Source organism: Lipophrys pholis, assembly GCF_963383615.2.
Source record: "Lipophrys pholis genome assembly, chromosome: 6".
NCBI classification, from domain to species: domain Eukaryota; kingdom Metazoa; phylum Chordata; class Actinopteri; order Blenniiformes; family Blenniidae; genus Lipophrys; species Lipophrys pholis.
This window is the reverse complement of record NC_137629.1, coordinates 34,062,728-34,087,459: the sequence shown is the minus strand read 5'-3', so window position 1 is coordinate 34,087,459 and position 24,732 is coordinate 34,062,728. Positions and strand designations below refer to the sequence as shown.

The 24,732-nt window shown below is 44.6% G+C and overlaps 1 protein-coding gene across 3 annotated transcripts in view; it reads right to left on the bottom strand.

Moving 5' to 3' along the window:
• Positions 1–277: 277 nt before the first annotated feature.
• Positions 278–24,732, bottom strand: part of pitx2 (paired-like homeodomain 2) — a 52,702-nt gene continuing 28,247 nt past the window's right edge. The window contains exons 1-4 of one of the 3 annotated variants that reach the window (XM_080465050.1): positions 9,014–9,485; positions 6,926–6,995; positions 2,694–2,893; positions 278–1,902 (exon numbers count right to left, since the gene is read on the bottom strand). In XM_080465050.1, the coding sequence (XP_080321176.1) occupies positions 1,345–1,902; positions 2,694–2,893; positions 6,926–6,971 (804 nt within the window). In that variant the 5' untranslated portion in view covers positions 6,972–6,995; positions 9,014–9,485 and the 3' untranslated portion in view covers positions 278–1,344. Of the gene's footprint in view, positions 1,903–2,693; positions 2,894–3,286; positions 3,764–6,925; positions 6,996–9,013; positions 9,486–24,732 lie in introns of those variants that run through there. The other 2 variants (XM_080465051.1, XM_080465049.1) reach the window with 2 other exon arrangements.

The following is a 24,732-nucleotide window of genomic DNA, read 5'->3' as shown; positions in this document are numbered from 1 at the left end:
ATGGACTGTTGTGTGTTCCAACTCCCCTTTTTGTTGATTCCCGTGTTATTTCAAGCACCAGTGACCAGCCGGGCAGACATGTATTCAAGCAGTTAATCTGACGGAGCATCTCGGTTATGTGTATTGGAGCAGCCTATTGTTTCCCTCTATAGATTAGCCGCACAAGCGCCGCACATAATCGAAAGGCTATAGACACACTGTCATTGCTTTACACTCCACTAACAGTCTGCTGCGAGCGCACACATTCAATAAAAATCGCCCAGAAAAAAATGTTTTTGAACAATATATTTACTTCCATTAAATAAAACACAATAGTTTTTTTGGATGTTGAAAAAAAACAAACATAATTCCGTACCAAATAGTATACACAGAGCAAAAACCAAATAATTTGTCGCAGGAACATTTTTGATGCGTCTTTTCTTTTTTTAAAATCCAGAATTGCTATTCTAAATCGATATTCACACAGACATTAATAATAAATTTATAATATGTTAGAAACACACAACTGGTGCGTTTTCAGTATGTACATTCCCTTTTGTTTGCAAGCAAAACATGATTCCATTTTTTTTTTTTTAAAGGTTTTTTTTTTCCACATGCGTTGATAACTTGAACCTGGAGAGGACTGGAGGGTTATAGCGCATTCGCCTCGACAAACAGGAGATGATAATTCAAATATATATACAACCTTTTTCAGTCAACATGTTAACGTCCCCAACAAATCCACCAGAAACCGTCAGGACGATATGAGAGCAAAGAAAAAGTAGCAGGCCGTGAGCCGAGGCGCAGTGTGAAGCAGGCCTGCACTCACAAAGGGGAATCAAACCTAAAAACTCCCGTTTCTTGTGTGACTCCGACGCGGAGTTGAGCTTGTCTCAGTGGTTCAGTCTTCTAGTGCCCTTTTTGAAAAATGAAAAAAAGTAGTTGTAGTAGTCTCTTGTTCTTGTGGCCGGCTGGTTGTGATTACCCGCACACTGCAAAAAATGACCACCACAACAAGCCGTTTGGTGTTTTAAGCACCCCCAGAAACACACTCCCCCTTAAAGGAATTAAGAAAATGAACGTACCAGCAAGATTAAACATTTTTCTCACTATAATTTAGATTTTTTTTTTTTATGGTGCAAGTTGTCGTGTCTTTCAACAAAAAAACCAAAAAAGAGTCGGAATTACACAAATCACAATAATTAATAATTAATAATTACCAAAACATTCCAGAATTAAAAGTTAAAAATGATCTCACCTTTGGATTTCCTCACTTCTTAAAAAACAAAAACAAAACACCACTTTACGCATCACTACAAGCCTGTGACTCTCGCACGGTGGTTATTTTTTGCAGTGCAGGAGGTATTAGACCGGTCGGTCCACGGCGTATTGGCAAGCGCTCAGATTAGTGGCCGGATTCTGCACACTGGCGTATCCAAAACTCGAGTGCTGCTTGGCTTTCAGTCTCAGGCTGGCCAGGCTGGAGTTACAAGTGTCTCTGTACACGTACGGAGGCGTCGGGGGCGCGTAGGGGCACGCCGGCGTGGGCACTCCGGAGTTGAGAGACGGGTTACTGAGGTTGTTTAAGTTATTGAGGCTGTTGAGGCTGGAGCCCGGCACGCCGGTCACCGCCGATGGCACCATGCTGGAAGTCATGGAGGATATGGAGTTGGGCGGCGAGAACATGGTCTGCGAAGATAAGGGGTTGACGTTCATGGAGTTGAAGAAGGGGAAACTTTTGGTGGATAAAGAGGCGGAGGTCAGGCCCTTGGCGGCCCAGTTGTTGTACGTGTAGCTGGGATACATGTCGTCGTAGGGCTGCATGAGTCCGTTGAACTGCGGCCCGAAGCCGTTTTTGCAGAGCTCGGCTTGCTGGTTTCTCTCCCGTTTCCTCCACTTGGCTCGCCGGTTCTTGAACCACACCTGGAGCAAAGAAAAGGAGGTTTAGAGCCTATTACACTAGGGTCTGTTATTTATATTAATATATAGATATAGATCCAATTTCTTAGAAGTGTGAAGAGCTTTATAAATCCCTCCAATCCGACACTTGGTCCTTTTCTTATTCGAGAAGATATTTTCTGTTCGAGTCCGTCTTATCTGAGCACAATACACACCGAGGAGCTGTCTGGACAGCTCACACACACACACACACACACACACACACACACACACACACACACACACACACACACACACACACACACACACACACTAGAGCGACAATCGCAAAATACAAGCTTTGCACCTCTTTCACACGAACAGGAGAACACGACTGGTATCTGTCACCGACTAATGTCAATATGCACGACTGCTAACGACGTTATTAGTAATCGATTACACCTAATTATCATGTAGCACATTAGAAATGATTTACACAAAAGATTAAAAGGCGTCACTGGTTTCTGCTGGATTTATTTAGTACATTGTGAAAAAGAGGCTCATTTAAATTGAAGCTGGGAGATAAACACTGAGGCCTGCTGTTAGATTAATTGAGCTTACACCAAGGGTTTATTTAAACAACTTGATAATTATTTGTTTTCTATTTAAAAACAGTGTTTTACTTTATTTTTGAGGATAATTAAACCGTGTGTAATTGTTCCCCAAGCATGTGGAATTAATATACAGGATATAAATAGGATAACCAAAGCAGGAGAACAAATTACTTGAAATGCTACACAGCGTTTGCTTTTCTTTACACCCTCGGGAATCCTCACCCTGACTCGGGCCTCTGTGAGGTTGGTCCACACGGCGATCTCCTCCCTTGTGCTCATGTCCGGGTAGCGGTTCCGCTGGAAAGTGGCCTCCAGCTCCTGCAGCTGCTGGCTGGTGAAGTGAGTCCTCTGCCGCCGCTGACGCTTCTTTTTGGAAGGGTCATCTGACGAGTCGTCGTTTTTATTCTGGATTTTTTCTTTTTCTGGGGATGAAAAGACACTTAAATCAGCGCTGGTCAAACTGGGGTTTGTGGAGCTCCAGAAAATAAAATCCGTTATATTTTATAATTAGAGTTTAAATAGTTGTTGTTTTTTTATCCATATTATTGATGTAGATTTTGTATTTGACCAGAATATAATGAAACTACAATGATACTTTTCCTCTTAAATTCTGACTATTAGTCGACACACTCCTCAATTGACATAACAGAAAGTTTTCACGCCGCCGCCACGCGCGAGCAAACAAATGATCTCCGGGCACAATGACAGCTGTAACCGCGTAATTTGCATGCCTGAAAAAATCCCTTCACATTGATTGATGACAGTTTATCGTTGCCTGATCGGAGGGAGCATCTGTAGCCCCGGACGGTTCTTACCGACAGACTCCGGGCTGGACGTGTCGGACACCGTGTGCACCTCGAGCCGGTGTTTGGAGTCCACAGACCGCTGCAGCGGCTGTAAACTCGAGGCCATCGCCAGAGCCGTGTGGTGAGTGGAGGCAAGTTTATTCCCAGTGAGGTGGTGGTGGTCTATGTTTAATGGATCCCTCATAGAGTTCATCGGTGAAAGATAGCACAACCTTTAGTAGAGCAAGGATACGCGTAAAGTCCAAATGCGGAATGTGTTCAGCGCTCCAAAAAACGCACGGCGGCGCGGTTCCTCCTGCGGTTGAAATAAAGCCCCTTTTCTGATTGAGCTGGAAAACTGTGCTAAAATAGGCCATTGAGTTCTGCCATGGCATCGGTGGTAAAGCAGCAGCTACCTCGGCTGAGTATCGGAGTGACAAGGACAGGTAGGTGATATTAGATCCAGAGGCATACGCGCACTACACCGCTCACTCTTCATTTCAGCTCACTGCGCTTCTCTCCACACCCCCACGTCACCGCGCTGCGCCCGCCCATATTCTCTCTGACAGGCACATCCATGTGGAGATGACGGCGCGCCCAGCCAACCGGAGCCCGGAGAAACGAGATATGTCTACTAGTGTGTTTATGCCGGGGCTGGCGCTTATTTTCCTCTTCCAAATAAAAAGCATGTAAAGAGAGCTGGGACGCACGGTGTACCCGCGGCGCTCCGAGGTGTCGCCGCGCAGCAGCCCAAGACCAAATAAAAATGAAAATAACACAGTTTGGCCTCATTTTATGAGATGGGTCCAGTGGCCCAGTAAAACGATAGATCTTGTGATACCCAGGAAGAGCTGCATGCTCAGCCACTGCAGTTTACTCTGGGACTCAGTGTGGATAAAAGCAGCCACCGAGCGGATTGGAGTGAAAAGCGCAAAGAAAATAGATGCACACCGAATATCAAACACGAGAGAGAGAAGGCGAGAGAGAGAGAAGGAGAGAGAGAGAGAGAGCTTGTGGAAGGACAAACTAGTGGAACTTGAAAAAGCAGCCTGCTGGACTGACGCTAACTGCGCACAATGTTAGAAAGAAAGCGCACATGTGCGGCTCCTGCGGTTCACGCAGGCGTGACGCGCGGTGCTGCTGAATTCAGGCGTTCATTTTCTGTCAGCTTTATTGAAACTGCGTTTGTGCTGCATTTATTAGGCAGGGAATCTTAAAGTGTTTACTAACCACAGCATCACTCACCTCTAAACCAGCAGGTTTCCTTGAGCCCTGATTACCAGGACCCCTACATCCGGACACTTTACATTATAATGTGACTTCTTCTATTACCACTTCCAAACCTTTATTTCTTCTACATTTTCAAAGAGCGACTTTTAATAAGCTCGCTCTGATTTACCAGTGTTTCTTTTCTTTTGGATCCACTTCCCACAAGGCAGTGACGTAATAAAGAAAAGTAAACACGTCTAATCAAACAAATGGGACTTCAGTTTTCACGGCGAAAGCAGAAATGTCAGCTGGGTAACAGGTGACTGCAGGGCGGAGGTGATGGAGGAATCATATGGAGACGATGTCTCTGCGTGTACAATCCTCATCCTCATCATCACCATCTTCATCATCATCGTGAAAAGCACACTTCCCATCTGCACGTGGCCGGGCGGACGCCCATTCAGCCCGCACATTTGGACTTGGCGCTGTTAAGGGCTAATCCCGTGAAAGCCCCTGATATATAAATACCAGCAGACCATCGGCTGTGCGCAACACACACACACACACACACACACACACACACACACACACACACACACACACACACACACACACACACACACACACACACACACACACACGCGCGCGCGCGCATCGCCTCTCGTGCTGAGAAATAACCCCTCGTTTACAATATAATCCAAACACAGTTCAATAAGATTGAAATTATTACATTTCTTTGTTATTATTGGGAAGCAAATGTAGAAATATCAGCTTCACATTTGGTGTGAAATATGGAGAAATTAGTTCTCCAGATAATTTTCTTAAATGTACAACCAGAAGGGTGATAAAACAATTCGATTAAAAATAACCACAACATATAAAGGTTTAGTTTATATTGCTTCACGTCGGACAGTGAAGAGTCTGTTGCTCCTTTTTCTGTCTTCCAGGCGTGTTGGAATACTAAACTTGAAGTGGATTATCGCTTTCCTCTTCATTTCTACCTGCTGAATGCTTTATCTCTCTTCTGCGGATTACTGCGTGCAATAGGCCTCCGCCATAGAGGGCCATTAATTAGCAATTCAGTCAATATAGGGGGAGACGACAAGGCTTTTTACATAGGATTAAGGAGACATCGGATTCCTCCATTAGTATATTCCTCCTCACGAATGGACTTTCATTATACATTTAGTTTTCCCCGGAGTCAATCCAACAAACGGTGCATGAGATTACAGCAAAACTGTGCGCGCCCGCGTGTGTGTGTTTTTGGAGGCATTATTTTGACTGTATTATTATTTTTAATCAATGGTGGTTAACACTGTATGACGCCCGGCCTCCTCCACTGCTCTGCGCCATCAATGTCGACTAAATGAAACAGAATGAGACATATCGGTTATTCGTTTAAGTCCCTAACAAGATCTGATGTAATTCACCCCATCACATCGGAGAATAATTAATAAATCCCAGGCTTTGTCGTGCGGGATTGCAGCTTTGAGATGCTATTTTGGATATCGCCATTTATTTGAATGGATCTGGAGTCTTGTCGATTAAATCCACTTGTTTGGTCGCGGCTGTCGCGCAGCAGCGGGAATAAATGTAGAATTTTATGTTTTAAACACGATTAAAGTGGTGAAATATTGCCTTTTTTTATTTAAGAGATTTAATTAACTTCACCACGCAGAGCGGCCATCCTTCATCTAATCTTTGGATGATGCTCAGTTCTGTCTCCTACAAGCGGATCCACTTTCCACCACCAGGTGTCGCTCTAAGACAGAAGACTGACTCGTTTCGCTCAGCGTTTCTCCACTGACGGCCGGAGGCCAGAAAATCTGAGCATTCATAAAGAAACTGGAGAAAAGAGTCTCGACATATTTACATCGAAACTGTATAGATTTTCATCTGGACGTCAGAAGTGGAATTAAACGCAGGGAAATACAAATTGAGACTTCTTACGCAAAAAAATAAATAAAAACAGTAAATATGCGATTTTCTGTTAAAATTCGCCTTATTTCGTGTAATTAAAGCTGAAAAGGGCTATGCTGTTAAAAACAAAAAGCTTAAACTCAGAACTGTTATTTTTTTTAACGTCTATTACTAAATTACCACAGTAATTTTTATGGTTCCGGGAAAAAAAGTATTATTGTAAATTATTGAATTTCAAATTAACCAGAAGTGGCAAACTAGTTATTCCTTCTTTCCTTCTTTATGCTCTAAATTATTATTGAAATAATTTCCTTTTGTAAACTAAATTAATTGTGTTTGTATTAAAATGCGCTTCGAATTATTATTATTATTCTTTTTTTTACAAATGACCAAGAAGAGCTGATACACGTGAGGTTCTATTTTCTTAAATTCTCCACGCAGAAATAAATCTCCCTCCGACTCTGTATCTTGTTTCCATCGCTTCAGTTTGGTGATTTCTCATCATTTCATCATGCTGGTGCGCACAGATCGGACACTCACCTATTTGCGCACAGGTGGTGGCCAGTTTGCGGCAGTGGGAGTCCATTATGGCAAGTTAAGGAAGCCGCTTCTGTAGACAAAACAGACAAATAAGTCAGAAATAGCCTTAAAAAAAATTAATCTCAACTGCTTAAATATTAGAAAAAGGGGCAAAAGTAATGCAAAAAAAAAAAAAAAAAAGATGAAGAAAATGCGCGTAAAAGTGAGGCTGGTTAAGATGCGATTCGAACCTGAAACACGTCAGATGGATCGGAACATTGATGGTTTTTGTAAAACAGAAAAAAAAACGGTCGTTTCAATGTTTCACACGCGAGTTTTTAGCCTAAATCTCCAACATCCAGTGATTAAAAGCAAAGTAATCTTCCATTTTATGTGCAATCTTTCTTGATTTAAAACCAATTACAGTTTAAATCTCCGTATTTCTATCTTTTATATTTCGGGGACTTATTTTCGTCTGCATTAAAGCCCGCCGTGTTGTGCATGAGCCGGGTTTGTGTTTTTTGGTGCAGCCTGCAGCAGCAGTTGGAAGTGGAGTGATTCCGTGGTAAAATCACGGGATTAGAGTCTGATTGAGATGTCTGTCGGTGGGATATTACAAAATTCATTATCGCAGCCCTTCTACTACCTCGATATGAAGTTACACAGATGGGGTTTTATTAGTCCAGGCTCACACTGTTTGCTTATGATAATTCAAGTCGGGGGGAATTTGCATGCAGTCATGCTGTTAACCATTTTCTCCACTTCTTCTCTTCACCTGCTCTACATCATGTGCGAGGTTGTTTTCTCTCTCTCTCTCCATCTTTTCCTTCCTCAGCCCACTTTAATTCAAAAGATGTAGATATTGGAGGTTAAGTTTTACACGGCGTGAATACCTGCACAACATTTCTCCTCGTGCCTCTGCAAAATGAAGTGGTGGAGGTCAGGCGGGAGGGCGGAAGGTTATTGGATGATTCTGCGCGTTATCTAATCAGCGAGGTTTAATGAGAGGTCGCTCCGATATTTCACTCTGCTTCTGCGGCCCTCATCTCCTCCTGGATTCATTTCTCTTTTTATTTTATTTTTAATGAAAAGACCAAAACAAATTATTTTTTATAAACACTTGTATATGTAATGTTTTTATTTTTCCCAGGACAGTTCACATAAGACGTAAATATTATTTCTACCAAAATAAATTGCGTTGCGTAAAATGATCTGATTCAGAGATATAAAGTATTAGTGCAAATAATATTAATAATAATAGTGCTCAGTGGAACAGTGGAAAATAAGCCTGACAACACGTGTTTATTCCACTTGTACACCCACTGGCCCACAGCAGCAGCGCTTTAAAATAGCCGTCCGGGTATTACGATCACTTCCATTAAATCCCGTTCATCCATTCATTCTCACTTCACGGAGTCTGTGCGCTCTCGACACCAACCGTTGATGTGAATCAGTGACTCACATGGCACCGGGCCCAGTGCAGACAGAAAGCTGGCATTGCCTCACACTGGCTTTACTTGTGAAATTAACACAGTAGAGCATGAGACTGCAGCCTTTACCGGGAGATGAATCGACTAACCTCCACCATATGCTCCCGTATTAATTAAAAGCGTGAGACCGTGAATGTCGCTTCCTTTTCGTCCCGTGTTTTCTTTTTTTTTTTCACTCTTCTAATATTGAAATCGGATACTAAGGAGGGTGAAACACAACTTGACTGACTTCACAGGCTTTATGTTAATTATTCTATTAATTGTTTGGTTTCTTTAAGATAGAAATCTATTGTACGCGCAGCTGTGGGGAATACTCGTTCCGCTACACAGGTGAACTACATTTATTTTTTTTTACGTTTCAAAGAACTTCTCATTTTTTCTGCTATTCTTGTCTTCCACACACTCCATCACCACTAACGATACATCATTATCATCCGTCGACCTGTAAGTCGAACCCTGCCCTCACATCACTTCATGCTCCTTTATATCACAGCTCGGCCTTAAAAAGTCGCATCACAAAGACACATCGCAGCCAAAGACACGAGGTGGAACAAATTCCTTCACTTGCATTAACTCACATCTTAGTTTTTTTCCCCTGCTCCTCTCTTTCTGCACTTACCAGTTATAGACACCGGCGGGGACTCGACTTTCCCAGCCGTCTGCGTTTAATTCTGAAGCGAAGAGATTAATTCCAGCGTCCAAAGTCACTCTGGCACCGAGAGTTGCGTTCACAGCGAAAAAAAGTCAGTCAACTTCAAGATCCAGTCACTTTGAAGTCTACGTTATTGTCCGGAAATGTGAGCGTTGCATGGATGTGCTTCCCCCGAAAGCTGTGTATCCAAAAAAGAGACGCGCGGCGCAACCTTTAGGATTGTTTCATTTATGCGCATAAATAACCATCTATTTACAGTGTGCGGCGAAATAGCGAAGGAGGTGCTTCTTTCATCCGAGTCTCCCCTTGGTTCGTCCTCTTCTGTCTTTCCTCAACTTTTCTGCCCCCTTGAAAAAGAAAGACGCACCAAGAGTGGCGCAATTTTTCCTGCTTTTGAGCTCCCGGAGGCACCCTGCGTGTGTGCGCGCCTCTAAAGGGGAGTGTTTGTGTGCGCGCGTGTGCTTGTGTAGTCTAGCAGAGGGCAACTCGGAGCTTCTCAACTTTCAACAACAATCAGATAGAAAAGAAAATGAGTGGCATCTTTAAAAAGCGCAGTTTAAAAAAAGAAAAGAAAAGTGTGAGATTTCTCCCCTCCCGCCCATCCAGGGTGGAACGCTGCAGACATGCAACGCCTCGAACGGCGCAATCTGCTTAAATCCAACCAGATATTTACATCAAGCGACGTAACTGCTTATTATCTCAACGGTGCGTGAAACAAACAGCACTTATAACCACGAATTCGTTCTTTAATCCATTCACAGGAGCTAATTGACATCAGACGCATTTTAAGTGAAATGTAGAATTTAGTCAAATTGCGTTTTGCAGTCAGTGAATTCACTCCGTTTTTTCCGAGCGATCCTTTTCCCACCTCGATATATAATTTAGGACATTGTGAGTTTTTGGAGGTGTGTAGCAAACAGAGAAGTATTTAAATTGATGCATTAGGCTCCTTGAGGGCCAGACAGCGCTATCGTGTTGCGGATTTATGTGCCAGATGAAGTGAACAGCTGGTTCGGATGCAAATGTTCTTTATAGATTCGTTTCGTTAGATACAGGCACATTTTTTTTTCTCCTGTTCGCATCTTAAGTGAGGCACAGACCGGACGTAGGCCTGCATTCCCAGCACCTAATCCTTCTTTTACATTTTTAGTCATACTCCCATTAAACTGGTAATTAATGCGCGCATCCACACGGGAATTTCCAGGCAAAAGGGAACAGTGAAGCAAACGTGTCCTCCTCCACCCCCAGACTAGAATCTGGTGAATCTGGTTATCCCGACCACGTGTCATAAAAACCTGCAGAGTATTTGGCTTTGGATAATCATTTTTAACAACTGTTCAATCCTGGGTAATTTGCTTACAAGTAAAACCAAAAAGCAAATTACGACCAACAAGGTAAAACTTCCCGTTTCAAGGCCCGAGATTCATGTTTTATTAATTTTCTCTCCTCTGAACACAAACAAGCTGCACGCGAAGGGTCCAAATGCAAACCAATATGGGGAAGAATAAATAAAATGAGCATATTTGCCAAAAAACAACAACAAACCAAACCAACAACACGGCTCCTTCCTTCAGAATTTAACCCCACGCGCATTTAATATCAAACACAGGCGCGCAGGAACACGCGCGCTGACGCGTGCACGCACGTGAAATGCGGGTAAACGAGCACGATGCTGGAGAGAGAGAGAGAGAGGAGAGAGAGAGAGAGAGAGAGAGAGAGAGAGAGAGAGAGGAGAGAGAGAGAGAGAGAGAGAGAGAGAGAGAGAGAGAGAGAGAGAGAGAGAGGTGAGAGAGAGAAGAGAGAGAGAGAGAGAGATGAGAGAGAGAGAGAGAGAGAGCCTCTTCTTTCTCACGCAGAAAGGTGCAGAGGAACGCCTGAAGTTCAGAGGAGGCTGGCGGGTATGAAATCTTTCGCCTCGGGGGCAAAGCGGCGGCTTCTTTTCATTTCAAGCGCTTATCGATTCGCCGTTGTCATCTTTGGCGACGCAGAAGGACACTTGAAAGAATTTGTGATGTGAGAAACAGGGTGACCCGCTCCACTGCTGCTCTCTCCTGATTCTTAACGAGCACATCAACCCACCAGTGTCAGTGAGAGTTGGACATTTCAACTTTTCCTCCTCCCGCATACTGGAGAGGATTTCAAAACGCTCCTTTCTGCCTTTTTATGTCCATCAGCCTCGACTTTAAAGGGAAGGAATGATGGACTGCCCAGCTCCCAGCCACTGCACCAAATCCACAAGCAGGCCCACGACGCTGATGCACAAGCAGTCTTATTATTTAAAAAAAATATATAAATCAAATTAACTGTGGAACTGGCTGCTCTTATAACTTGCACTGTAGATTTGAGTATTTTTTAAAGATGCAACCGGGATTCGAACGTCAGCATCAGGGCCTGCACTGTGATGAAGCACAATATGTGTGAATTTAATTAAGTTTAGATCTTTTAGCTGTTAAATAATTCTTCCACTAATTCAGAGCTATTGGTAGCATGTTTCCTTCTTCTTTTATAGATAAATGGTTTATTTATGATCATAATTCAACACATAGAAAATACAAACAGTCCCATTAACCGACCAAGAAAAGGAAAAACTGCAGTGGATTTTAATGCTGATCCTTGATTACCACTTCAAGAAAAAACTAAACGAATTATGTGCTTCAAAATTGCACTTTTCCAAAGAATACTTCCCATTTCAATTCCAAACAAGATGAGAATATTTTGCTGAGACAATCGTCTTTTCCCGTCTCTGCTCCTGCTGATGCCATGAGGAACCCAATCAATTACTGCTGCGCTCTGATTTCCTCTCACATTAGGCCTCGATGTCGACGTTCAAAGTGACTCCAAGCTTTTTTTTCTCCCCTCCAGTGAAATATGTCTGCGAGCGGTTCTGTCATCATTGCATCGGGCTGCTTGAGTAATGCAGACATGAAGCGGAGCCATTATTCAGAGCTTCTCTTCTCTTCGCCTGAGAAAACCAGCCTGATTTTATTCCTTTTTTTCTTCTTTTTTTTTTAACATTCAGCCTCAAACCACATGTGATTGTCGCCTAGTGTTCTGTCTGGCCAGCACTCTGTGGCCATGTAATAAAATTTTAGGTCAAATTGGTGTTTCCAAAGCCGCAAATCTTTTGAAACAAATCAGTTTATGCACTGCTAATATGTTAGAAAATAAAGTAATGGCCAGGAATGTCACTTTATGGAGGGGTTGGGACTTGCTCAGAGTGGAGAGGAGGATAAATATGGAAGGCAGAGAGGAGGAGAGAAAAAAACACAAAACATTAGATGAGACTTTTTCCTGGGAGACAGAAATATCCTGTGTGTATTTCCATTTGTCAAGTATCACTCCAAGAACGTTATTAGTGAAAAAGCTGGTTGTAAATTAACCAAATTAAAAGGGTGGCTCTTTGATAGCTCTTGAGCTTGTTGAGCGGCTTTATGCCTGATCCTTGCTATTCCAGCTCTGTCACAGTACCAAAGGGAGATGAGCTACACCGACGCTAAGCACTCCAACTCAGCAACATGGCTTGTGGTTTACAACGTAATACCCAAGGCCAGTAAATGACTTACATGTTAGTCTACCCTCACTCCTCCACCGGCATGGCCAGCTAACGTGATGTATATTTAAAAAGTACTCGGCTCTTCGTCTTTGTCTTCTTCTGTAATTATCCCTTCCTCGGCTTCCAAAGAAAATGCCTCGCTGATGTCATTGTGGTTTTGGCCCCCCGACCGCTCTAATATTAATCCCATGCATGAAGCTCGCTTCAAATGAATGAGGATTACTCTGAATTAAACTCTTGTCTGTGTTTTCTATGTGAGCACATCAGCTCCTGTCAGACCTCTTGACTCCTTGGACACGGCGCGATTAAAAACGTAGCGCTGTCATTACGCCGGCAGTCAGACGGACCAGCACAGTGGCGCTCTGCGGCGCTGGGCTGGAGGTAATAGCCGGAGCATGCATAAACACATGTGGCCTCACAGCCTTAATCACAGGTGCGAGTGGGCCAATAAATTGCCGGAGCAGCTCTCTGATCAATTACATGAAAAATCAATGGGGAGCTGCCACTAACCTGCCTAAGGGGAAATCGGCCAAGAATGAAATTGGTGTGATAAAATGACTATGATGCCTCGCTGCCCGTCGATAACATGTAAAACAGCCGGGCTACACGCTAACTCTCCTGTCAGCAGACCCCGGGTGGACCCAAAGGTCACAACTGGAATGGGCTTGGTTCTAATTGGTCCGCTGTGGCAGAGGAAGAGAAGAAGACGAGTGGCAGGAAAGCAAAAGAGCCCAGAGAGCTTTGACATGTGTAACATGAAGGTATATAGCAACAGAAAGACGCACAGAATGATGCAAAACAAACAAAACTATTCTTCTTCTGCGATTATTTAATCTGACTGATGTTCCAGGGCCTCCGGGGACAAACAGGCTTCCTGATGGGGATTATTAATGCATGAAAATATATAAATATGTGATGTGCAGTAATGTTTTTGAATTTAACCGTCTGATTTGCAGTAAATACAAACACTTACGTAGTTAATGTCTTTGTTATTTACTCCAGCTGTTCTGTGGTTATTTATTTTAGTTCTTGTTTTTTTTCCATCACATCTGCTTCTGCACTTTCCACCGGCGTCGTTTCAGAACAGGAGCAGTTTGTACACTTTGTTTTTTTATTTCTTATTTCTTCTCTGTGCCTCTGACTCCTCGCCACCGGCTATCAAACCATCAGAGCTCATTTTCAAACTAGTCAAGTTTTATTATAAGGATTACTTTTGTTTCACATTTACGATTCTGTCATTTTCAATTTGCACGACACGAATGTACTGGAAAATAGTGAGTCGCAGTGCAGTTCAGTCTAGTGTGTATTTCTCATGGTGACACTGTGACCACAACACATTTGTTGTTTACTGGGCAAAGTGAAAGCTTCAGACGTAGTAACGCAGGTTAGTTTGCAAAATACTTTACAAGTTATGTTAAAACTAAAATGTGTCTGCAGTGGAGCGTTCATATCTTCTTTAATTCTTTTAGCTGAGAATAGTTATGGAGGTGGTGTCACGTACGTCTGTGGTGTTTCTATGGAGCTGAGTCAGCGTCTCATTTTCAGTCAGAATAACATTTAAAGCACAAATTATATTCAAACTTGTCAAACTTGCTTTTGTCAGAACAGGCCTTAAAGGTGCTTCAAAGATTAAAGATAAAGGAAGTGTGATGTCAACGATGCACATCTGTTATAATAAATAAAATAGATTAATGAAGGAACAAACTGATGGACGTCGTCTTTCTAAACAGGAAATAGTTCATGTGACATAAATATCATTCAGGACCGAGCAGATTTAGAGGATCAAATTCTCATCGTTTTATGAGATTATTATTATTATTATATTATTATTATTATGAGTAATGCTAAGAAGGTGAAACCTGAAGAAATGGTGCACTGATGAAGATGATGAAGATGAAGAGAAGAATAAAGCAGAGGAAAACACAACAGATCCTCTAAAAGCAGTGAGAGGAATCAGACAAAGGAGGACAAAGATAAAAGATATAAAGACAAAGAGGGAGCGAGGCGGAGGACAGGAGCGTCATGGCTAATCTGAAATCAGGATGCTCGTCCGATGTCATGTGTTCTGATTAGTTCCGGTGTTTCATGCTTGTCTCTGCGTTTTCCGGAGCGGCGGCGCCCGGCTGCACTGTACACTGCAGTATTTCACCTCCTCGCACGGCTGCAAGCGAAACCTCGGTGTCGTCTCCTAAAACATCACAGTGCGACCGTGGGCTGCGTTGAAAGGAAGGAGCGGCGGCGGCTCTGTTAATCTTCACAGGACTGCGAGTGTGATTCCTCATGTTGTAGACCTCGGCAGCCCTTTGGCCTTTTCCCTTTCAATCTCTACTCCAGCTTCACTAATCTGTCGCACAAGGAAAGGTGATGGAGGGAGGTACTCATAAAGCTTCATCCTGGGTGTGTGTGTGTGTGTGTGTGTGTGTGTGTGTGTGTGTGTGTGTGTGTGTGTGTAAGTGGCGTGGAGAAAAGAAAGAAAGAAAGAACGAGGGGAGCGAGGCCGTGTGTGAATGGGGGGGGTGGGGGGGGGGTGGGGGGGTGAGGTGGGGCGTCTAATCCAGTCTCAGTGTGAAACTGTTGACATTTGTTCTTTTTTCCCTTCATTATGTGACTGGGGCTGTTTTGCGCTGGATTAGCTACAAATCTCCCATGCAGCACATTCAGCATGCCACTAGTAGTTTAACTTCATTAATAATGGATGAAGAGATTGTAATCCAGGAGTAAGAGAGCATGCAGAAGAGCGTAGAGAGGGAGAGCGCCAGCCAGGGAGAGAGGGCACCCCTCCATAAAACCCAGCTTTTCTCTTTTTCCACGACAGTCCTCGGATGGCGATAACGTCAGCCCTGGTAATGTTGCATCAGCGCCATTGTCTCGGCCCGTAATGTGTCTGAAACCGGCGAAGGTAGGCGTGCGTGATGGGATGAATCAAAGAGGGGCGACTTCCCAAGTCTCCGCGGTGCATATCCGAGTATCTTCCATTGATTGTGTTTACTCAAGCTTTTCATTGCAGACTATTATAGCGACCAGGGGACACACCCTGGTCTAACAGCAGGATAAGGAGGATTAAAGGTATACATATTCACTATTTCTGTTTTACACCACCAGCTCTGACTTCGGTCAACACGATGGCCCGAGGACAATAATTAACGTTGACATGGAGACGGCCCGAGGTTTGATTCACATTCATCTGAACAGAAACACTCAGAAGTCACGGAAGCTGTTCAAAAAAATGTATTCGACAAGAATGAATAGATTTGAAGAGACAAAATCAGTCTTTACTCTTCTCAACATCAGAGAGAGTCAGTTTCACCTATCAGCCATAACATTACTACCACCTCTCCCTGATGACCACGTGCATCAATAAGACTTTGTCCCTAATGACACAAATCGCTGCTTTTCATCTCTGAACTCCGACCGCAGCGTCCTGGAAACACCAAACAAACACAAGCTGCTGATTTACAGATGATCTGAAACACTTATCGCCGTTTAATCTTCACAAACTGAAAATACACAAATAACTCTTTATACTCCAACCACTGACTAATTAAAGAGATAATCAGAACATTAGTGGGAGCTGCAATCATGTTACATAATCTGATGGTTTATATTTTTATTTGTATCCAGGAGGTCAGGGGAGATATGCAGTACATATATACATATATATATATATATATGTATATATGTATATGCAACAAAAAGTTACTAAAGTAAATAATGAACACTACATCAGGATATTTAGTTTTTACATTTTTCAGCTGCTTCCTTCCAGTTTTCTTGATCAAACCATCTCCTTCACTACATCCAGTGATGTAGCTCTGCAGCTTCACCTCCAACATCCTTATTCTAGGTTTTCATTCTTTCATTTCACATTTCATTTCATCCCAGTCAGATTTCTCCTCATGAAGACAAACCTCTTGTTCCAGCAGAAACTCAAACCGTCTGAAAAAGACAGATTTTACTCATAATATTACATATGACATTGTAAAAGTGAGACAATCCACAGTTTCTGGCATAAATATCAGTAATTATTGAATTTATTGAAAACAAGAGAAAAGAAATGTTTCAACAAAACTAAGGCCAGACACGTATTTAGAGAAGCTTTTTGTCAACAAAATGGAGAAACGCTGCTCCTGGTCCTGCACACCACAGGTGAGCACACTGTTGTTCTGCACATGCTCAGTAGATGATTACAAAAACACTCGGCAGCACCCACTAGTGGCCCGGCAGGCTAACTACATAATTAAATAATAAATCAGTGTTTCTGCCGTTTCCGTGGAAATGGACACGGTTTTCAAAGCGTTGCCGTGTAAACGGGAAACTTTTCAGTGTTTTCTCTGTAAACGGAGAATCAAACAGGAAAGAAGTTGCAGGTTTTGATTTCCGATGTTGTTGATTTATTTCTGCTCTGCTGTGGATCTGGAGGATTTCCACTATAGCTTCATCTCCATTATGTCCCAGAGAGGTGAGAGCTTGAAATGTGTCCTCCAATCCTTCTCTGTGTGCGGCTGCTGTTCCTCACGCAGCAACAATAAAACCACTGCAGACGCTCATTGTTCCGACTGAGCCGCTGGCAAAGCAACTGATCCTTTTCTTCTTTATTTCAATGAAACAAAACCAACATATTATTACATTTCCTTACGTGGCTGCGCTCTTTAATGTGGCCTTTGGATCCGTAATGAAACATTTCATTGGAAAGGAGCTGAAGGCGACCTGCAGCTTGAGGGCTTTTCTACCTTCTGTACGTTTGCTTTGTTCTTAGCAGAACAGAAGAAGGAACGATCTCACTGTTAATTCACACAATTCATCAAACCCACAGAGCCGCTCCATCGGCTGCAAAGTAGCTGCAGCTTCATCGGTACAGATTCGCTTTGTGGAAATAACCTGAAATGCTTCTGAAGAGACACCTGCTCGTCAACTTCCTGTTTCGGTTGAACTCGTGTTTGTACTTGTCGCCGCGGCTACGGACCGACTCTTCCTCCACATGAAAGTGAGATGAAGTTGACAACTAATCAAAGCTCTCGTCTACCAATGTTTGCTGATCAAAGCGACGCCGCGAATTAGAAAAATAGGATTTGAAATGGTCCCAGAGGGCGAGTGGAGTGCACGGCGGATCCAGTTTTAATCCAAAAATATCGTTTTATTCAGTTGAACTGAGATGAAAACAACATATTCTTAGTTTTTTTTAGATTCTTTGTTTTTTTTTTTCTTGATTTGTGAAATTATTGTGCGAAAATAATTTTGTGGGCATTTTGAACATCGGATTCTCTTTTTCTTCCTGTAAAATTGGGTTTGATCCTGCAAGAAGGCGTTTCCCATTTCTTTATCTAATTAAAATGTTCTGCTGAATTCTGGAGCCCCTCCCCCGCCACTGCATTGAGCAGCGATCAGCCATAACATTACAACCACCAGCCGAACATCGCGTAGCACATCGAGATCATCATTGACTCCATTTGATCTGTTTTGACAAGCAACACGACCTTTAAGTCCGTCGCTGTGGCCAGAAATGATCAGATTGATCTTTGGATGTGTATCGATCACTTCAGACTGGAGCTGCAGTTCTGATCACTATAAGACTTGTTCTGTTAACGCTCATCAAAATACTCGCTCAGGGTCACGATAAAGACACGACCTGAGTCTCTCCCTTCACCTGCCGGCGGCCATGATGTTCTGCAGCTCCAGTCTCCCTCCTGCATGCTGCTCTGCCAGCGTTTCCTCTGCAGTACCACCGGCGCCTCAGGAGAAAAAGACATGAACTGAACCAAGAATCAAGCAGTGGTTCTGGTAACATTTCAGCCCAGGGAAAACGCTGGGTGTGGCTGTAGATGGAGGACGTGGACGTGGTCCAGCATTTCGCCTCCTGGGGGAAACTATGGCTCTGGTGTGGAGCAGCATCACTTTGTGTTGAGTGTGTGTTAGTTGTTCACAGCTGGAGCAGCGTCACACTGTCAGAAAATGATCTCACGATGTCTGAAGAAGTTGCACAACAGTTTTCAAAGCTTTCCTACTGTACAACAGCAGATCCTGTCTTTTGTCAGCTGGGATGGCCTTCAGGCTTAAAGCCGCTGAACCTGTAATTACTTAAACACTTATTAGTGTATTTCTTTGTCTGCACATGAATTTAATACTTGCGCTGTCACTTCATGTAGCGTGTGTTCATTATACAATAAGTACCGTCACGATATCAAGAAAATACCAGAAAACTCGTTTTGTGACCATATTTAGTTATTAAAGTGTCCCCAGGATGTCCACATGGTCCAATCACAGACCAGACTCACCACTGCATCACACATCTGGACCAGAATCATCTCACAGCCACACAGTAATACTGACGAGCGTCCAGATATTATCCAGAGGAACAACAATGCTCTCACTTGTTGCACTATTTTTTGGACAAATTTACAACCATAGAAAACATTTTCAAGTGAAAATGTAAAACTTCAGTGATGTTTGTTTACATGACACCGGGCTGTTTCTATACCATATAAACAAAACAAATGACAGATAGGTTGGACTTCTACTCAGAGCAGCGGCTGATGTTTGTCTCAATCCTTTGCAATCCGAAATAAACCACCTGAGTAGGTCGAAACTCTGATTCTGTATCTTTGGCTCTGTGAGGACCGGGGAAAACACAACTTCCTGTAAACGCTTCGGCAATAAGAAAACTGTTTCCTCCAGAGAGTCAGGACCCCCAGTCCATCTTGTCCTGGGACTTTTTTGGTTTTATTTTGACAGTCACCATAATAACAATCCTACTTGGTACTTTTATTTTGACAGTCACCATAATAACAATCCTACTTGGTACTTTTATTTTGACAGTCACCATAATAACAATCCTACTTGGTACTTTTATTTTGACAGTCACCATAATAACAACCCTACTTGGTACTTTTATTTTGACAGTCACCATAATAACAATCCTACTTGGTACTTTTATTTTGACAGTCACTGTAATAACAATCCAACTTGGTGTCTGTCCACTAGAACGTCTGTGTTCTCTCAGTGTTCATGTTTAGCAGTGTGTGTGTGGTTTCATTACAAAAACAAACAACAGCACCTACTAGTGGCTCGGCGTATAAACTACATCATTTCCTGAACATGAAAAGTTTCTGAAACAAAAATGCTTTTTTACCGGAAATGTCGTTGTGTAAACGGGGCCTTAAAATAACTCCAGCCGAGCAGTGAAAGGGTTAACGTCTATTGAGCCGCTCCTGGACCCGTTGAGGGTTTCTCTCTTTGCCAAAGGGCACGGCAGCTGTCGTTGTCATCGAGGTAGCGTGGAGCTACCGCCCTGAAATCTAGCGTCCAGTTCGTAAACCTCGGTGTGGAAGCGTCAGACGGCGTAATCATCCGCAGGATTGGAGGCGCGGGGAATACCAGGCGGACAGCCTTGATGTGTGAGGTGCCACATTGCTGCGAATAAATGCTTAATGGGCTAAGCTCAGGTGAGGTCATAGGTCATTGTAACGGCAGTTGCCAGCCTCATAAATAATACTTAAGATTGTTTCCAAGTACGTCTTTGGACTGACATGCCAGTTTGCTGCTGCTGACCCCTGGCATGCTGTGAATGTCACACAACAGTTTCCATTGTAATGAACCTCCGGAACAGACACACTCACTCTGCAAGAGACGGCTAACAACTCCACCAAATAGTATTAGAGTAGTGGCAGTATGTTGTGTTGTGAAAACAAACGTACATTTATGGGTTGAGAGAGAAGCCGGGGTATAAAGGACTTCATATTCTTCTTCACAACACGGGAGCGTGTCGTGACAACAGATCCACAGACTCATATGCAAACATATTAAATGGTGTGCGAGAGAAACGGCAGGCTGGGCTAAACCCCTCGCAGATGGATACACCAGGGGAAATAAAGTTTTCCAGTCAGGAAATGAATTTATCTCTTATTACAGCAAATGCTTTAACATTACAATGAAATTCTCGCCGAACACACTTTATCAGTAAATCAAAGTGATGCGATGGCAACTTATATTACAGTCTTTTCTATTTTAAAGTGGCAATTTTGACAGAAACGACAGAGAATCTTTGTACTTATGGCTTTTTTCATGATATTGTAATAAATTTGTTACTCCTATGAAATAATGTGGAGAAATTCAATGAGGTTTGGGGAGTTTTGATGAAAACACCACAATTAATTACACAAGTATTAGATATCACTACAGATTCCTCATTCAGCCTGGCGAGTATTACATGACGTCGTCGATCAGCAGCAGGTAGACGAGATACTTTAATACTTTGATATTAATAAGAACGACAGAGTGTAAATTATGTTCTGACGAAATACCAAGAGGAGGAGAAAGAAAGTTCAGCAGAGACGTTTGGACCAGCAGTTACAACTACGTCGCTCAGTAGTATAAATTGAGTATAAATTAGGCTTTATGGCGTTTAATAGGTAATCATATTGGTACTGGATATCGACAAGTAGATAAAGGTTAGTACTCGTACTGTAAAAAAGTGGTTTCAGTGCATCCCTTTGTTTGTTTGTTTGTTTTTACGTCTATTTATGTACAACCCCTTGATTCAGCTGTCGTTGTTTTTAAAGTACTTTATAAATAAAGTTGAGCTGAGTTCATTGATATGTATTTTTCAGTACTTATACTTAAGTACAAATTGAGTAACTTAAAAAAATACTTAAGTTACTCAAACTTCGCTGCAACTTACAAGCTGTTTTCCTACTTTCAGAATCAAGTAACTGAAATGTGTTTTAACATTCAGACTTTTTAATCCATATTTCTCAGATTAGAGCAATAATCTTATTTTGAACAAAACATTTTCATTTGTTTATGAAGTAAAGAGGCATATGGTTGTTCCGTCTGTAGTTTTTGTTAATATGAGAAATGTTCTTTCAATGTAGATATTCTATATGTTGACGGTGCAACGCAGCACTTCCATCAGTGGTTGTACTCGAGTACATCCTCCAAGTACTCTTTGTAACATCAGGTTCTGTGAGTGTGGATTTGATCCCGGCGTCTTACCAACAGACACGCATGTTATTACTAGAGCTTCCTGCTCTGTTCCCACTTTCTTTGTCACTCTTTCATCCGTGTGACCTGCCGTGAGCAACGATTTCAGTCCAGGTCTTTTATCTCCGCGTTCTTGCAACCGTCCAAAAATAATACGGAGCGAAGCAATAAGTTAATCACGAAGGGGACAAATCACGAAGGGGACATATTGGTGGCGGCTGTCTTTCACATGACACGCGACGCGCTAATGCCGAGTACAAAGTTCCATCTGGTTTCCCCCGACGGGGGGGAGAGCTGGAGAGCTGGAGAGCTGGAGAACTGGAGCAATGGAGAGCTGGAGAGCTGGAGAGCTGGAGAGCTGGAGAACTGGAGAACTGGAGCAATGGAGAGCTGGAGAGCTGGAGCAATGGAGAGCTGGAGCAATGGAGAGCTGGAGAGCTGGAGCAATGGAGAGCTGGGGCAATGGAGAGCTGGAGAGCTGGAGCGCTGGAGAGCTGGAGCAATGGAGAGCTGGAGAACTGGAGCAATGGAGAGCTGGAGCAATGGAGAGCTGGAGCAATGGAGAGCTGGAGAGCTGGAGAGCTGGAGAACTGGAGCAATGGAGAGCTGGAGAGCTGGAGAGCTGGAGAGCTGGAGCAATGGAGAGCTGGAGAGCTGGAGAGCTGGAGAGCTGGAGAGCTGGAGCAATGGAGAGCTGGAGAACTGGAGCAATGGAGAGCTGGAGCAATGGAGAGCTGGAGAGCTGGAGCGCTGGAGAGCTGGAGCAATGGAGAGCTGGAGAACTGGAGCAATGGAGAGCTGGAGCAATGGAGAGCTGGAGCAATGGAGAGCTGGAGCAATGGAGCGCTGGAGCAATGGAGAGCTGGAGCAATGGAGAGCTGGAGCAATGGAGAGCTGGAGAGCTGGAGAGCTGGAGCAATGGAGCGCTGGAGAGCTGGAGAGCTGGAGCGCTGGAGAGCTGGAGCAATGGAGAGCTGGAGAACTAGAGCAATGGAGAGCTGGAGCAATGGAGAGCTGGAGAGCTGTAGCGCTGGAGAGCCGGAGCAATGGAGAGCTGGAGAACTGGAGCAATGGAGAGCTGGAGCAATGGAGAGCTGGAGCGCTGGAGAGCTGGAGCAATGGAGAGCTGGAGAGCTGGAGCAATGGAGAGCTGGAGCGCTGGAGAGCTGGAGCAATGGAGAGCTGGAGAGCTGGAGCAATGGAGAGCTGGAGAACTGGAGCAATGGAGAGCTGGAGCAATGGAGCAATGGAGCAATGGAGAACCCTCACCACCTCACCCTCACCCCCTCACCCCCTCACCCTCACCCCCTCCCCCCCCTCCCCCCCCTCCCCACCTCTCTAATGTTTCTATTAATTGCAGGGCTGTCATGAATGTGTTCAGCTCACTAGAAGCACATTGACATGAAAGCCTCCATTGTTGATAGATGTAGTTAGAAGAGTTAACTCAGTCTGGATCATTTCACATAACCACTGACCCTCCTCCTCTTCATGCTCTTCTTCATCCTCCTCTTCATCCTCCTCTTCATCCTCCGCCTCTCTGTGAGATTTAAAGCTCACATGTTTTTATCTTAAATATCGGACAGTTCTGCTCAAACAACTCTGGAATATTAATATTAATATATCATTTCTGGAGATTCACCATCAGACGAATTGTGAAAAACCCCAGAAGAGATGACGCTGCTCCCCACCCTCTCCACCCACCCTCTCCACCCACCCTCCATCCAGCCTCTTCACCCAGTCTCTCCACCCACCCTCTCCACCCAGCCTCTCCATCCAGCCTCTCCATCCAGCCTCTCCACCCACCCTCTCCACCCACCCTCTCCACCCAGCCTCTCCATCCAGCCTCTCCACCCACCCTCTCCACCCACCCTCTCCACCCAGCCTCTCTACCCAGTCTCTCCACCCAGCCTCTCCACCCAGTCTCTCCACCCAGCCTCTCTACCCAGCCTCTCCACCCAGCCTCTCCACCCAGTCTCTCCACCCAGCCTCTCCACCCAGCCTCTCCACCCAGTCTCTCCACCCAGCCTCTCTACCCAGCCTCTCCACCCAGCCTCTCCACCCAGTCTCTCCCACCCACCCTCTCCACCCAGCCTCTCTACCCAGTCTCTCCACCCAGCCTCTCCACCCAGTCTCTCCACCCACCCTCTCCACCCAGCTTCTCCACCCAGTCTCTCCACCCACCCTCTCCCACCCAGCCTCTCTCCCCATCCTCTCCACCCAGCCTCTCCACCCAGCCTCTCCACCCATCCTCTCCACCCCACCCTCTCCACCCAGCCTCTCTCCCCATCCTCTCCACCCAGCCTCTCCACCCATCCTCTCCACCCATCCTCTCCACCCAGCCTCTCTCCCCAGCTTCTCAACCCAACCTCTCCACCCATCCTCTCCACCCACCCTCTCTACCCAGTCTCTCCACCCAACCTCGCCACCCACCCTCTCCACCCAGCCTCTCCACCCACCCTCTCTACCCACCCTCTCCACCCAGCCTCTCTCCCCAGCTTCTCAACCCAACCTCTCCACCCACCCTCTCCACCCAGCCTCTCTACCCAGCCTCTCCACCCAGCCTCTCCACCCAGTCTCTCCACCCACCCTCTCCACCCAGCCTCTCTACCCAGTCTCTCCACCCAGCCTCTCCACCCAGTCTCTCCACCCACCCTCTCCACCCAGCTTCTCCACCCAGTCTCTCCACCCACCCTCTCCACCCAGTCTCTCCACCCAGCTTCTCCACCCAACCTCTCCACCCAGTCTCTCCACCCAGCCTCTCCACCCGCCCTCTCCACCCAGCCTCTCTCCCCAGCTTCTCAACCCAACCTCTCCACCCAGCCTCTCGACCCAGTCTCTCCACCCACCCTCTCCACCCAGTCTCTCCACCCAGTCTCTCCACCCACCCTCTCCACCCAGTCTCTCCACCCAACCTCTCCACCCAGTCTCTCCACCCACCCTCTCCACCCAGCCTCTCCACCCAGCCTCTCCACCCACCCTCTCCACCCAGTCTCTCCACCCAGCCTCTCCACCCAGCAGCAGGTTTTTATTGCATATCTGTTAGACTGAGCCGACGGCGACCTTCTGGTCACAAGAAAAGCTCCTTTAACCTTCAGGCTGCTCCAGTGTTGGAATGCTTTGGTAATGAAAAAGGGATGAGATAGTTTATTATGAAGGA